Here is a 14,445-nt window from a genome sequence, read left to right on the forward strand (position 1 = left end):
AAAAAAAAAAAAAAGAGGAAGACCAGGGCTCAGTGTGATGGCTCTTGTCTGTAATCCCAGCACTTTGGGAGGTCAAGATGAGAGAATCACTTGAGTCCAGGAGTTCGAGACTAGTCTGGGCAACATAGCAAGACCTCATCTCTACAAAAATTAATAAAAAATTAAAAAATAAGAGGAAAAGCAGATAGAAGCCATGCTGTAGTCTGTATTGACTTTGTAATGAGATTCAAATCCCAGCTCTGGCTGGACACTGTATCCCTGAAGAACATCTGTGCCCTTGTCCACTCTTATTTGTTCTTTTCCATTTTCTCACCCTCACAACGTTGATTTCAACTCATACAGCCAATGGGCATTTTAAAATGTTCAGACAGCTCCTTTTGAGTTAAGATATACCTGAAGGAAAGGTTTGCTTCCATAAAGGATCAATATATCCAAATAAAGATTGCAATCTCATCAAAAAGACCCAAGAGAATACTTCAAAATGGACAACCAGCAACCAGTGAATTCTGCCTAGCTAGAAGCTCCAGACTTTGAGAACTCATGGATTTATGATGATTTTTTTCTGTCTGTGATGAGGAATTGAGAAGATCAGACATTTCTGGTGGGTAAAGGAAATGCCAGAGAGGAAGCTCCAGGATTACCAGTAAGTGTCTCTTGACAAAGGCCAGTTTTGGAAAGGTGGGATTTGCTAGTGCCTGGCTATGGTAATGGGTTTGCAATAAATGACTGATGCAAAGCAGGGTTAACCTGAAGTAAATTTACCCCTCAGCAGGCCTCCTTTCCTCAACTCTACCCCCACATATTTTAATCAAGAGGCAAACCCCCCAGCTGGGATTAGACAGGGACCACATTTTAATCACTAAACTTCTTCATAACAATAGGTGTCACATGACAGTCCTAACTTCCTGGAAGATTTTGAAAGCAGAACTAGGGGGAAAAAAAAACAACTCTGAATCCTTTGGGATTTAGTGGAGGAAAGGTCCAAGTCCAAGTAGCTCTCCAGAAAGGGGAGACTCCAGCTACCCTGTGCAGGCCTTGAGGGGTGAGTTCCATCTTACATACATATTACATTTGAAAAACATAGCAAACATCTAAAAAGAGGTTCCCTAATAAAATTATTCACTCTCTCCTACATCTGGTGAAAGGTACTTCTTCTAGTGTTGTCTCTCTACCTTGTGAATGTTAGCAATTGTGACAATTTGGTGGATCTATTGCCCTCTAAAACAGGTCTTCCTCTAATGGAAGAGAAGAAAACCCAGGGTTTTGATCAGAGCATCGTGGGGACCTGTTTCTGCTGATAGATATCTTGAAATACAGAAGAATGTTGGCCACCTGGGGGTTGCTCCCATTGTATCTGTGTCACATTTGGATGTTTGGGTTTTTTGGTGTGTTTGGTTGGTTGTTTTGTTTTGTTTTTGGCTCAGGGAGATTAGGTAATTCTTGGAAGTTCTTGAGGCTAACAATGTTGTTGTTGGTGTTACTGCTTGTTCTGCCAGGTACTAGAAAAAAGACTTTAGCATGCTCCAAAGTGCATTAATACAAACTGAAAACTTCTTTTCAACCCAAGAAATGCTGTGACTGCCTTGTCAAGAAAGCAAGGTATACATCTTATTTCAGCTTTGTTTCCACTCCTCAATTTGTCCAGACTTGGAACTCTCTCCTCAGTCTTTTCTCTGGTCTCTTGCCGTGGGTAAACAGCCATCTGGGTCCCCTTGCTGTTCCCCTCACAGGACTTGTCTTGTTCCTGCCATTTCTTCCACCTGGCACACCTCTCCCTAGCTACTCCTAACTCCAGAAAAACCTTCCTCATCTTTAGAGTTCTTTCTGAAATGCTGCCTCTTCCATGAAACCTTCTCTTTCCCCCCACAACTGGAATGAATTCGTGTCTGTCCTGTCCGATGAGGGATTTTATGTTTTCATCTCTCTCATGAGGTCTTTCTCTGTCACATATTTCTTTGCACATGTTTTCCCTACCATAATGTAAGATCCTTGAGGACTGCCACGATTTTGCCCCACTTTGTGTATCCCACCTTCCCTCCAGGGCCTTCAAACATAGTGGGAATCGTAGAATTCTGAGGGTGGTATTTTTATCAGGACTGTTAGTCCCAGCAAAGCAGAATTCTACTAGGGTAGAATCTTGGTCCAACCACTCAACCAGCTTGTGACCTAGGCGGTTGCTAATTCTCTGAGAATCTCAATTCCTTCATTGGAAAAGTGGGAATAATAAAACTTAGTAACAATAAGATTGTTGTGACAAGTAAATGAGGCAAATATAAAACACTTGGCATGGTGCCTGACACATAAGTCTTTTCAAAAAGACTTAATAAGTAGTAGACCTTTTATTATTATTACTATTACCATTAGCCATAAACTTCTATGCAGAGACCAAAATATTCTTACTACATGTTAATGTATTTAAATAAATTAAGAGTGATTGCTCTGGAGAGAGGATTTCATGAGCCCTACCAATTCTATCTTTTTCCAAAGACTTCTATAAAGAGCAATCACTTTCTAACAGTGCTGACCAATAGAAATATAATGTGAGTTATATATATAAATTAGAAATTTCTACTAGTTACATTAAAAGAAACAAAAAGAAGCAAGTGAAATTAATTGTTTTCTTTGTCACCCTGGCTGGAGTGCAGTGGCATGAACACAGCTCACTGCAGCCTTGACCTCCCGGGCTCAAGTGATCCTCCCATTTCAGGCTCCCAAGTAGCTGAGACTATAGGTGCCTGCCATCATGCCCAGCTAATTTTTGTATTTTTTGTAGAGACTGGGACTGGGTTTTGCCTTGTTGCCCTGGCTGATCTCAAACTCCTGCACTCAAGCAATCTGCCAACCTTGACCTTCCAAAGTGCTGGGATTACAAGTGTGAGCCATGGTGCCCAACCAAAATTAATTTCAACATATATTATTTAATTCAATATATCTGAAATATTACCATTACAACATGAAGTCAATATAAGTATTAATGAGATATTTTACATTTTGGGGGTACTAAGTTTTCAAAATCTAATGTATACATAACACATAAAGCAGTGCATCTCAAATCCTACTAACTCTATTCAAGTGTTCAGTGGTTACATGTGGCTAGTGGTTACCATACTGGGCAGCACAGATTTGTAACATAGAATTTGAAAACCTCACCCTCATAAATGAATCCTGTCATTCCAGGCTTTCACAGAATGTAGTTGGTACTACAAGAGAATGTGTTTCTCTGAAAATGGTTAGGACTGGGAGTGCCAACTCTAGGTTCTGGTCTGGACTCTGCCATTTACTTGGATAACTTTGGGTAAACCACTAAATTTGGCAGTTTTATTTCCTGCATTTGTCCTAGGGCTTAGCTAGCTCACAAGTCACAAAAAATAGGACTGGCCTCTTCAACTCAGTCTGTCTCATTGCCACCTACCGTCCCTAGGAATAGGCCTAAGACCTGAGACAGAAACCCCTAGACATCCTACCTATGGTTGAACTTTTTTTTTTTTTTTTTTTTTTTGAGACGGAGTCTTGCTCTGTCACCCAGGCTGGAGAACAATGGTACTATCTCAGCTCACTGCAAGCTCTGCCTCCCGGGTTCAAGCGATTCTATTGCCTCAGCCTCTTGAGTAGATGGGACTACAGGCCAGCACCACCATGCCCACTAATTTTTGTATTTTTAGTAGAGATGGGGTTTCACCAACTTCGTCAGGCTGGTCTCGTACTCCTGGCCTCGTGATCCACCCGCCCAGGCCTCTCAAAGTGCCTTTGTGGTTGAACTTTTAAAACAAGCCATAAGAAGATTGATTGATTGATTTTGAGACGGAGTTTCCCTCTTGTCACCCAGGCTGGATGGAGTGCAGTGGTGCGATCTAGGCTCACAGCAACCTCCGCCTCCCAGGTCAAAGTGATTCTCCTGCCTCACCTCCCGAGTAGCTGGGATTACAGGCATGCACCGCTATTTATTAATTGAGGTATCATGAATACTGTGGAGTTCTTGGAGTTTAACTCATGCTTTTCGTTTTTCACCCAGAGGTTATTCCAGTTTATGGGAATTTCATTCTTAGAATTTGAGTACTTTGAGTTACCCGATCCAGTCATTTCCAAATCTTGCCCCAACAACTTGGAACACACTCAGAGTTCAGATGCTGGTGGTTGGGGTTAGGGAAGAGAGAGGAGGAGGGGAAGCTAGAGGAAGGGTGAATCAGTGGCTCTGCCTCCCCAACCTTCAGGTTTATAACTGATGTGTCATGCTGCTTGTTTCATCATGAGATTTGATTGGAACAAAGGGTTAAAAAAAATTGAAACCCAGACCTCATCTCACTATTCAGTTTGGAGAAGAGGACCTCCTACAATACTGTATTTGCCCAACCTTGCACCACTCAGGTCTCCTGACCCCTGGTCTCCATGCATTTTTCTCTAACGTCACATGACCTATCCTGATTTCACCTGTTGATTATTAAGCGATTTTGAAGAATCTACTGGACTTCAGCAAACAACTGAGGACAAGGGTAGGAATAAACTAGTCATCCTGCGTTAATTCTATTTCAAGCAAGTGTGATCCTTCCTTCCTGGGGAGGCAGCGGAATGAGGAAAGAGGCTTGCATTTGCTTCTTCTATGACTCAAAAATGAACTGCCTCATAAGGCAATGGGAATTCCCTGCCTGGCCAAGGAAAAGGGGATTGTTAAGCATTCTGAAGTCTTTCTTCCCTGGTCTTTCAGCTTAGAATCAATCCATAGGCACGACATTCACAGAAGATGGAATTTTACTTAGGAGCACAGCCCAAGTCTTGAATGTATGTTTTAACGCATAAACTAACTTCATTCTAACCTTACCCCCAGATTACTATAATTGCATCCAATGTCCAAAAGTTATTTCAGCCACTAAGGTTGATTTGTGCTCAAGGCCCAGTTTCTACCGTTCACCCTGTTTTCTCAACCCAAAACTGAATTTTCTGTTGCTTTAAAAATTAGCATATTTTCTCAGTGCCTGTTTCTGACTTACAATAAACAATGCCCAGACCTCCTGCCAAAAAAATGTCCAAATGCGAAATAGTTGCTATAATAGTCGTTTTTGTGTTGGCAACTTTGAGCTGTGTGCTTTTAAATTATAATTACTTTTTTTCCTTACAAAAGATGTGTATCTGTCTTGATTGCTGTAATTATGATTCTATACCAGCAAACAGTTATAAAACATTCATGTCATCACTGTGCTTCATAAAACTCATGCCCTTCAATAAGCTTCCTTTGGTGACTGTATTATGCTTGTGTTTAATCTGTGGCAGGGAAATCTTAATGAGAAGCTATTAATCACTGAGTGTATATAAAAATTTGTGTCCTTAACTAAACAGACCAAAGTGGATATGGCAAGCCCGTTATTGGCATGACATGATTTAGAATCAGGAAAGCGACTTGAAAAAACAATCTGGTCTAACCTAGTTTTATGGATGACATTCAGAATTGGGAAGGGAGAGCATGTGGCTTAGTGACTGCACACATAATGGGACCAGGAGCCCAGAGATCGAGGTTCGAAACCTGAACTTGGCAGTAAGGAATTATGGCACAAACTGACTTGACTTCTGCATTCATTCTTGCTTCCCAGCTGTGATGCGTAGAATCCACACATTAAGGAGGTGCCTCACCCAGGGAGCTACTTGGGGGCAAGAAAAGGGGGACACTGAGGTAGGCTCTGACTTCCACTCACCCCCCATTCAATTAGAGCAGTCACACTGGGATCTATTTTACGTTGTAATGATTGAAGAAGGAACTCATTGGTTTTTTTTTTTTTCCTTTTAAGTTTGAAGTTTACTGACTTCCATGCTCCAAGTCTTAGGATTGGAAATAGACAGATGAACCCTCTCATGTTTGTGACTGTGGTGCATCTGCTTATTGGTGCAGCAACTCTTTTCTGAGCACCTTTCATTCTGGTTCCTGATTAACCAGTAGTAATCCGTACAGGCCCTACACTCAAAGACCCTGCAGTCTAGACAGGGAGAATTGCAGCACAAAGTGGTAATGACTCTGGAAATTTAAACCCAGGGGGCCTTGGGAGCACATAGAAAGGGCAACCAAGCCTGTTGGATTTGGGGAGTGGGAGAAGATTAGAGTTGACTCCTCAGAAGAAATGACAGATGGTAGGCCTTCCTTTTAATGTTCTTTCCTTTCTTTTCTGTCTTTAAAAAAACACCTGGGGGCTTCTTTTGGGAAAAGATGAGAAATCAACATGAAGAACTCTTGTCTTAGCACTGACTATAATCATCAGCGTGTTACTCAATCCCTACTGATCTCCAACATCTGGGTCTATAAGACCAGTAATAATAGAGTAGAATATACGTCAAAGTATTATCATGAAGATTAAATTAGATAATGTGTGTAGAAGTACTTATAAAACTATAAAGCCCTATAAAAATGTCTGCTGAAGGCTTCAATTCCAATCAAGCTACATAATCTTTCCCAGCTAAACTGATATTCTTGGTTCTACAAAGGCTTGACTCATGTTGAGCAACTGGGGAAAATGTCACTTTTCAATATAAATAATAATTGATAACAATAACATGTGTGAAGCCTTCATTAAAAAGCAGACCCTCTTTAGCTTTAGAATGGAAAAAACATGTTGTTTTTTAAGGCATCATTATGTCCACCTGTTGGCTCGCTTGTGATAAAAAGAACAGTTGGTGTAACTTCTCACCATGTGGGAATCTATCTCGGGGGGTTCCTCTTGCTGGTCTTCACCTTTGTGTTGGGGTTCCTTAGGTTTCTGCCCTTGTTCAGTCCTCTTCTGAAACCCCATCACAGGTCAAAACAGAAGAACTTGCTAGAGCCACATGCTGATAACTAACTTGAGTGAAGTGGGCAGGCCTAGTGGGCTGGAGAGTGCACACTCCACCTACAGTAGGCAGCCTTGGCTCAGTGTCAGCCGACCCCTTCAAGGGCCTCAGTATTCTCAGATGGTGAGTATTTTTCAATGTGAAAGTGAACTCACCCAGTTTGTAAATGCTCCTCCTGCCCCTTGACTTCCTAACCCAAGTCTTAGTCACTTCAAGGCTTTGCATTTTACCTAAAATGAAAATTACTCCCCTGCTTAAATCCTGTGGCTGGCTCCCTGTTGACTAGGAGTGAAGTTCAAGTTGTAAATTTGGCCCCTACTGGCCTGTTCTCCAGCAGGAACCGCTACTGGCTCCCTGCCATGCCACACTATGCCTGCTATGGGCAGGCACCTGCTATGGGCAGGCACCTGCTAGAAACAGTGTACACAATGTGGATCCAGGCATGGCTGCTTCCCTCAAGTTGCTACCAGTCTTTTTGACAGACTAACTGGAAAATAGGCCTCAGCACACGGCAATCTCATAACTTTCTGTTGGGCCCTGTCCTGGCCCACTGCTTAATAATTATGATGTGTTTATGGGCTCCTTGAGGAAAGAACCTGGTATTTGGAGCACAGTGGTTGCTCAATGTTTGTTGAACGAATAAATGAATGTGATAAAGTTAATTTTAGTTCACCTCTCTGTAGTTGGATGTTTTTAAGCTTCATGTGACTATGACTTTAAAATAAAACCCAGTTATTTAAAAATTCAACTAACTAGACTTCACCACAGGTTTTTTTATTGTTCTGCTTTTTACATTCATATTTAAGAAGGAAAAAAAAATCAAGACAAAATGGAAGACTGCTACTACTACAACTACCACAATTTCTTCTACACCTACTGCCTCTAACACATCCGCTGTTACACTCTGGGGTTAAGTCAGGTCCTGTTCATTGTCTTAGTATTCTACAATTTCCAAATTCTAGAAGGGGAATTGATATTCTGATGATCCTGAAATGCAAGCTATTTAAACAAGGATTGATTTTAAAACTGTCATTAAATTAAAAATCAATGTGGAAAATATTGAAAAAAGATTAAAAGGTTTTCTAATCCATTTTGTTGCTCAAAAAAAGTCCAATTAACCAGAATTTCCTAATTTTGAATGGTGAAGTTCGACTGGCCTGTACCATGCTAAGATCAGTGCATGCTTATTACCGTAATCTCTTGTTCTTCAAACCAATAAATGCTCCCTTTAAGGACAGGTTGGATTTGGTTATTTCTTGTTATACTGACATTTTTTTCCTCAAAAGAAAGAATTTGCCTATAACATACTTAATGACACAATGTTCAAAGAAAGATCTTGGCAGTTTTTTTCAGTAGGAACAGCATTTGCTGCTGGTGTTTGTGTTTTTCTCATTTGATAATATTAACGTTAATATGATCCCCCAGCTCTGTGTCTCCCACCCTGAGTAGCTTTGAATGAAATACAGCATACAGAGGCTTGTTCATAATTTCTTGATCTTTCATTTATTTAGTGTTTCTATGAAGGAAAAAAAAAAAAGATGTTTTAAAGCTCAAGGGACTTAACTGTAAAGTAGAGGGGAAAAAGTAGAAATACGTGTTGAGGAAACCCAGGGGGCCCCCAGGGCATTATTTTTGCTATAGCTTTCCAGAAAGAGAAAGTGGTGCTTAAAGAAATAATTCCCAATGTTTCCCTCCAGACTAAAATTCGGATGAACTCTGAACTGAGACTCTTTGCATCTCATTTTCTCATTAGGTTTTACTACAGCCAACAAAACTTTCAGTGGTGAATTACTTCCCTTCTCAACAGAATACCAGATTCCCATAATTCTACACAAACTGAAATAATGAAATGGTTTTTAACCAAGCTTCAGGGATTAGAGAGGGAAAAAAAAAGTAAAAAAGAAAGGGCACCAAGGTCTTACCATCTCTGTGCTAACCCAAAGTGTGATTTTCCAGCCCTTTTTCTTGCCTATTAAAAAAAATAAAAACAAATGCCACTGGGCTTGAAACCCCATTTAAAATTAGATTTCTCTTTCAAGTTCCCTTGCAATACAAGTCAAAGTCATTTCTACCAAAAAAAAAAAAAAAAGTGGGGGGGAGGTGCAAATTAATCCTAAACCCATGGCTCAAATAGGACCTGGTATAGTAAATAAATGCTTTTAAAAGTAGTCGTGGCATTGAGAAATGGTTCCATGCACCTAAGCCAGAGGCACCAATGTAAGAACTAGTAATTGTATTTTAACACAAAAGATTGAAAAGCATTTTGTTTCACATCTTAATATTATTCCATCCACTTAAAAGAATTACTTAATATTGACTCTGTATCAGGCATAAGACAGGTTCTTGCCCTCAAAGAACTTATAATTTAGTTGAGAAGCCAAAACCTAACATGAGCTTTTAAAGAAGGATGCAGTACAAAACATGGTATAATTAAGTGTTAAACAATGCAGTATAGATGCTCAGTGACCTAGGAGATTAGAAGAAGGTAAATGTCACTGAGGGCCGGGAATGTCAAAAGCCTGTATTTTCAATAAGTTCTTAAAATGATAGCATGTTAGAAAGCTGTTATAATTGCTGCTAATTTGTAATTTTAAAGTGTTGACATGATTCGCCATTGCTTTCCAACCAGTAGCTGTTCAAAAGGACATACAGTTGAAGGTGAAAGGAGATATTTCTTTATGATCTCCAGAGATTTGTATTGAGGGGAAAAAGGACATAGTTTCTTGTTGAATAATAGACCAATAATTGAGCATATTTTGCATGGGGAGTACTAAATTGAGTGAACAGGAATTCAAACCTCAGGCTGTGATTTTGGTATAGATTTTTGTTTCTAAAAAACCGTTTTCTTCCTGCTAAATAAGCTTAAAGTTTTGGGAATAAGTCAGCTTTAAAAAAATGTTTTTTATTTTCTAATATCTATTTTCACAATTTATTTTTCTTTTAAGAAAAGCGGACTAAAAGTGCAAGTCACATTCTCAAGGCAATGAGAATTTTTTATCTCTAAAAATGGTGTGTGTGGCAGGGAGAACATTTAGCGTCCTTTAAAATTGAGACATTTGAACAGCAACTTATCTTTTGAAATCACCAGATCTCAAGTGTGCTTTGCACTCTTGGTCTTAAAATGCGTTTCATTTTCTAGTTTGGCAAACATTCCAGTCTCCTTACATTTGCTACCTTTTCCGTCTTTGCAACACAGGCAGTCTGAGCTAAATTAGGTTTGTTATAGTGAAGTTTTGAAGTTTAAACTGCTAAAATAGAGGCATGTCCCTAATTTTATACGAGTTCAGAGAATCGTAGTAAGCATTATTTTTTTTCTCCATACTTGTCTGCATTCAGGGTCTTCCGAAGAAATGTCAGTTAATTCCCCTATTCGAAAAAGAGGGACTTTTTCGTAACAGTTGTACAACCAGGCTAAAGAGCACACCCTTGTCTTTCCTGAAGGGGAGGCAACCTGCAGTAATATGAGGTAATTAAATTTAGCCTTAGAAAAGTCTTTGAAACGTTCTAATCAAGACTTTCAGCTTTCCGATTGTGTACGCTTTATTTTTCAATTCTTGCTAGTCCCGATTTTGCATTTCTAATGACAGTGAACTGACAACGCGTGAAAGCGGTCTGAGGAGCAAAACAAAGCCAGCAAGCCTGCTTCTGGTGTGCCGAGATTAATCAATATTCCAGAAACCTCGGGGTTTCCCCCTCCTCCCCTGTGCGGTTTCCATTCCCCGCTCCTCCTTTCCCGGGCACAGACTCCTCCCCTTTTCTTAAGTTGCCCTGATAGTAACTTGCAGTCTCAGAGCACATGCACACTGTCAGGGCTAGCCTGCCTGCTTACGCGCGCTGCGGATTGTTGCTCCGTTGTACCTGCTGGGGAATTCACCTCGTCACTGCTTGATATCTTTCACCCCTTACAAAATCAGAAAAGGTAAGTGTCACATTCTGTGTTCCTGCTGGGTTTAATTTCTCCTTTCACTTCTCTGCCGATCTATTTTGCCTTCCAAGCAGACGAGTAGCCTGAATCAAGGCTAGCCATTTTGGTAGATAAAGTCCATGTTAGTCATCTCACGTCGTGAGAGTGTGGTGTCTATTTATGCCGGGTCCTCTGCTAATTTGGAGTTGTGTCATTAGGGGTGGATTGGAAGCAGATTGTGGCGCGAGATCTAGAAAAGGATCAAAGTTGAGCGGATCTGCTTAAAAGTGACTGGTAAGAGGAATCAGAGCTATTAGTTTAAAAAAAAAAAAAAATTCTGATCTCTCCTACTTCCCAGTTTTCATTTCTCCCGAAGTATTTAATCCGGTGTGACGTCTTAAACATATTATAAGTCTTTTATATCACTGACCCCAACTTGTAATTATATTTAAAAGGCAAACTGTTAAGACAAGTCTTTTTTTTTCTTCCTGCACTGGGATTTGCTAAAAGCTTGCAAGGAATCATTTGCGAGGAGTCCTTTGGTTTCCAGTTACCTCCCCCACAGGCGCACACGCTGGCTGCTTGCGTTGGCAGCGACACACAACCAGGGTACGGCTGGTTTTCACTCGGATTGATTATGGGAAGGGCTATGGATTAGAACTCCTGTAAAGCACCAGGAGGAATCCCTTGATTTTTCAGAACAGCTGATTTCCACCAGGAAAGAGATTTACTGAAATGTAGTTAAATAGCGTGAGTGGTTTAAAGAAACCAGAAACCACACGCTGTAATGTTTGGAATGAAAATTGGTTTCATCTCCTCATCTGTTCTAGAAATCCTAAATCTTAAAATGCTAAAAAGTCAGCGATGGTTTCCTTGGAAGACTCCAGCATGTGTGTCACAAAGAAAAACGCTACTTCATACTTCCACTTGTAATAAAAACGAAGCTGAATTGTGATTTCAGATGATTTATAGATGTGCCCAGAGCACTTTGCTTATTTCATGGAAAAAAAATGAAAAAATTACCCTGTAAAATAGTCACATGTATTTCCCATGTACTGTGGGCACTTGTGTTCTTTTTATGACCATATTTACTAGTAGATATTATTATTTTTTAATGAAGAAAATAGCTGGTTACTTCACTACATATAATAGAGAAACTTCTACCTATCAATATCTTAATTATTTTTATTGACCTGGTTGTGCCTTCAATCATGTATACAGCATAATTTGTCAAGTAATCATTGAGTATCTTCTGTGCATTCAGTTCAATTGGACATTTATTGAGCGTGTACGTTGTGCAAGGCATCAACTGGGTTCTGCGGGGGATGGGGATAGGGGTTCTCAGTCAGATCCAGCTCTGAAGAACCCTTTCATAGCCTCATGGGAGGGGGAAGGACGGAGTTTTAAAAAGAAAATAGAACATAAGTTCTGCATATATATTCCGAATTTATGCACATTTCCCACACGTGGTTCACTAAAATATGCACACTGCAGCCTTGAAGTCTGGTATTGTGGCTCTCCAGTCCTTGATTCCTGCTGAGATTATGCAATTTGCCAAGAGCTTGCCTGGTGTAGAGCAGCACTGATTTCTCACCCCTGGAGGCTATAACTCATGTCTCTTTTTCTCCCATTCTAGCTGTGTTTTCTAATACCAAAGAGGAGGTTTGGCTTTCTGTGGGTGATTCCCAGACACTGAAGTGCAAAGAAGAGACACTCCTAGAAAAGTAAAATATGACTAAAAGCAATGGAGAAGAGCCCAAGATGGGGGGCAGGATGGAGAGATTCCAGCAGGGAGTCCGTAAACGCACACTTTTGGCCAAGAAGAAAGTGCAGAACATTACAAAGGAGGATGTTAAAAGTTACCTGTTTCGGAATGCTTTTGTGCTACTCACTGTCACCGCTGTCATTGTGGGTGAGTCATTTGATTAAAAACAAACAAACCTGTATCTTGTTTCTCTGGGGCATCTGGCTGCCCGGGGAATATTATCAGATGAACTAGTTGTAGGTATCAAAATGATAGCCTAGGCTTTCCTCTGAACTTGATGATTTTTCTCCACAAAAATGACTGTCTGGGCATGTTTGGAAGAATATATCATAAACACATCATCAGACATCATTAAGCATTATGCAAATCAATTGTGTGAGAAAAAAATAAATACAATATTTTCCCATTTCATGTAAGGATAAAGAAGCAATAATTTCATCATTAGGTATGACAAAGCAAGCATGCTAGATTTGGCCAAAATGTAATTATATATAATGTCAGTTCCACTTAAAACTAATTTATACAATTAGTACACCTAAAATGAGATGTTGGTTCCGAGTAGTAATTATATTCTAACTGGTGCTGACTTGAAGGTAAGTATCAAGACTTAAACACAGAGGCCGAATCCTTTATATGTTTGCACTCTGTCACCCAGCAACTGGGAAAGGTAGATTGGGTAAAATGTTAGCACAGATCTCTTTCATTCATTGCTTTGCAGAGCCTGCCATAACCAGCTATACCTTTTTTTGAGTCATTTCCATCTCTTACTAATTTAGCAGGGTTGACAGCAATCTGTACTAATAAAATATTACTGTTTTGTTTATTGATCTTAAAAGTTATAGTTTATTACTTATGGGTGGCATTGGTCCCACTTTAAAATATAGCTGAAAAAACCTACTTATTTGGAATTTTTGACCAAACCAATACAGAAATCCTTGGGTTGACAAACATATAAGCCAAAGGCAGGTTGTAAAAATGCTGTAACTTAACCTATCAATTTGCCACCAAAAAGGAGCCATTCAGTACAGTTTTAATCTCTACTTTGGAGTTTGCCAAGATTTCCATCAACTTTAAAGAGGTAATGATTTAATAAAGATTAAGAAAATTCTGTAGTGTGTAAATATAATTATAACATTTTTCAAGGAAATTGAATTCTTAAATTGTAGACAAATGAAATATAGCAGGAGAATTTGTCACAAGACTTCAGATACATCCCATTTTAACATGATTCTCTTCCATTAGTAATCACTGGTGATAAATGATGGTTCAATTAATTTTAGAGATATTCAAACAGAACATATCCTAACTGACCCAGAGAAGTAATGGCTTTCCACAGTAGGTTTCCAGGCTTGAATATATTCCTGGATGAAGTATTTCAGTCCCACATCATTGTCCTGGAAGTCAATGCAGAATTCTGTCTGCTTGCCTCATTTTTCACTCGGAATCAAAGTCATTGCCAAGCCAAGAAATAGCTGCATAGTAATAATTGCAAACATTTATATAGTACTATTCCAGCTACTCTGTAGGAGTTTTGTTTATATCGGCTCACTTAATCCTCAAACAGCCTATGAAGCGAGTGGGAAGGTATGATTACTATGATCTTCCTCATTTTGTAGATGAAACTGACTGTGGAGACATCAAGCAATTTGCCCAAAGTCACAACACTAGCAAACTCTAGAGCTGGAAGTCAAATTCAGTCTAATGTCAGGGGCCATTCTCTTAACCACTCTATTCTTCCTCTGCTCTAATGCTAGTTGACATCTTCTAAGAGATGTCAGGTAAAGAAATACCCTCATAAGTTGATGAAGGCCAGTTAGCTAGCAGTGCTAGATGCATTCACATAGCATTGTCATTTAACTGTATGATTTACCCAGTTAAACTCAACAGAAAACTTACAGTTCTCCTATAGACCGTTAAGCCACATCCTTCTCATTCATTTAACAAATATTCATTTTTAATTCATGATCCT

General features: G+C 39.6%; 1 protein-coding gene across 5 annotated transcripts in view; it reads left to right on the plus strand.

Moving 5' to 3' along the window:
* Positions 1 to 10,181: 10,181 nt before the first annotated feature.
* Positions 10,182 to 14,445, plus strand: part of SLC1A3 (solute carrier family 1 (glial high affinity glutamate transporter), member 3) — an 84,559-nt gene continuing 80,295 nt past the window's right edge. For 4 of the 5 annotated variants that reach the window (XM_011944367.1, XM_011944369.1, XM_011944373.1 and 1 more), the window contains exons 1-2: positions 10,182 to 10,726; positions 12,348 to 12,623. In XM_011944367.1, the coding sequence (XP_011799757.1) occupies positions 12,443 to 12,623 (181 nt within the window). In that variant the 5' untranslated portion in view covers positions 10,182 to 10,726; positions 12,348 to 12,442. Of the gene's footprint in view, positions 10,727 to 11,166; positions 11,321 to 12,347; positions 12,624 to 14,445 lie in introns of all 5 variants that reach the window. The other variant, XM_011944368.1, reaches the window with a different exon arrangement.

This window comes from Colobus angolensis, unplaced genomic scaffold (assembly GCF_000951035.1).
Source record: "Colobus angolensis palliatus isolate OR3802 unplaced genomic scaffold, Cang.pa_1.0 Scaffold230, whole genome shotgun sequence".
Classification (NCBI taxonomy): Eukaryota; Metazoa; Chordata; class Mammalia; order Primates; family Cercopithecidae; genus Colobus; species Colobus angolensis.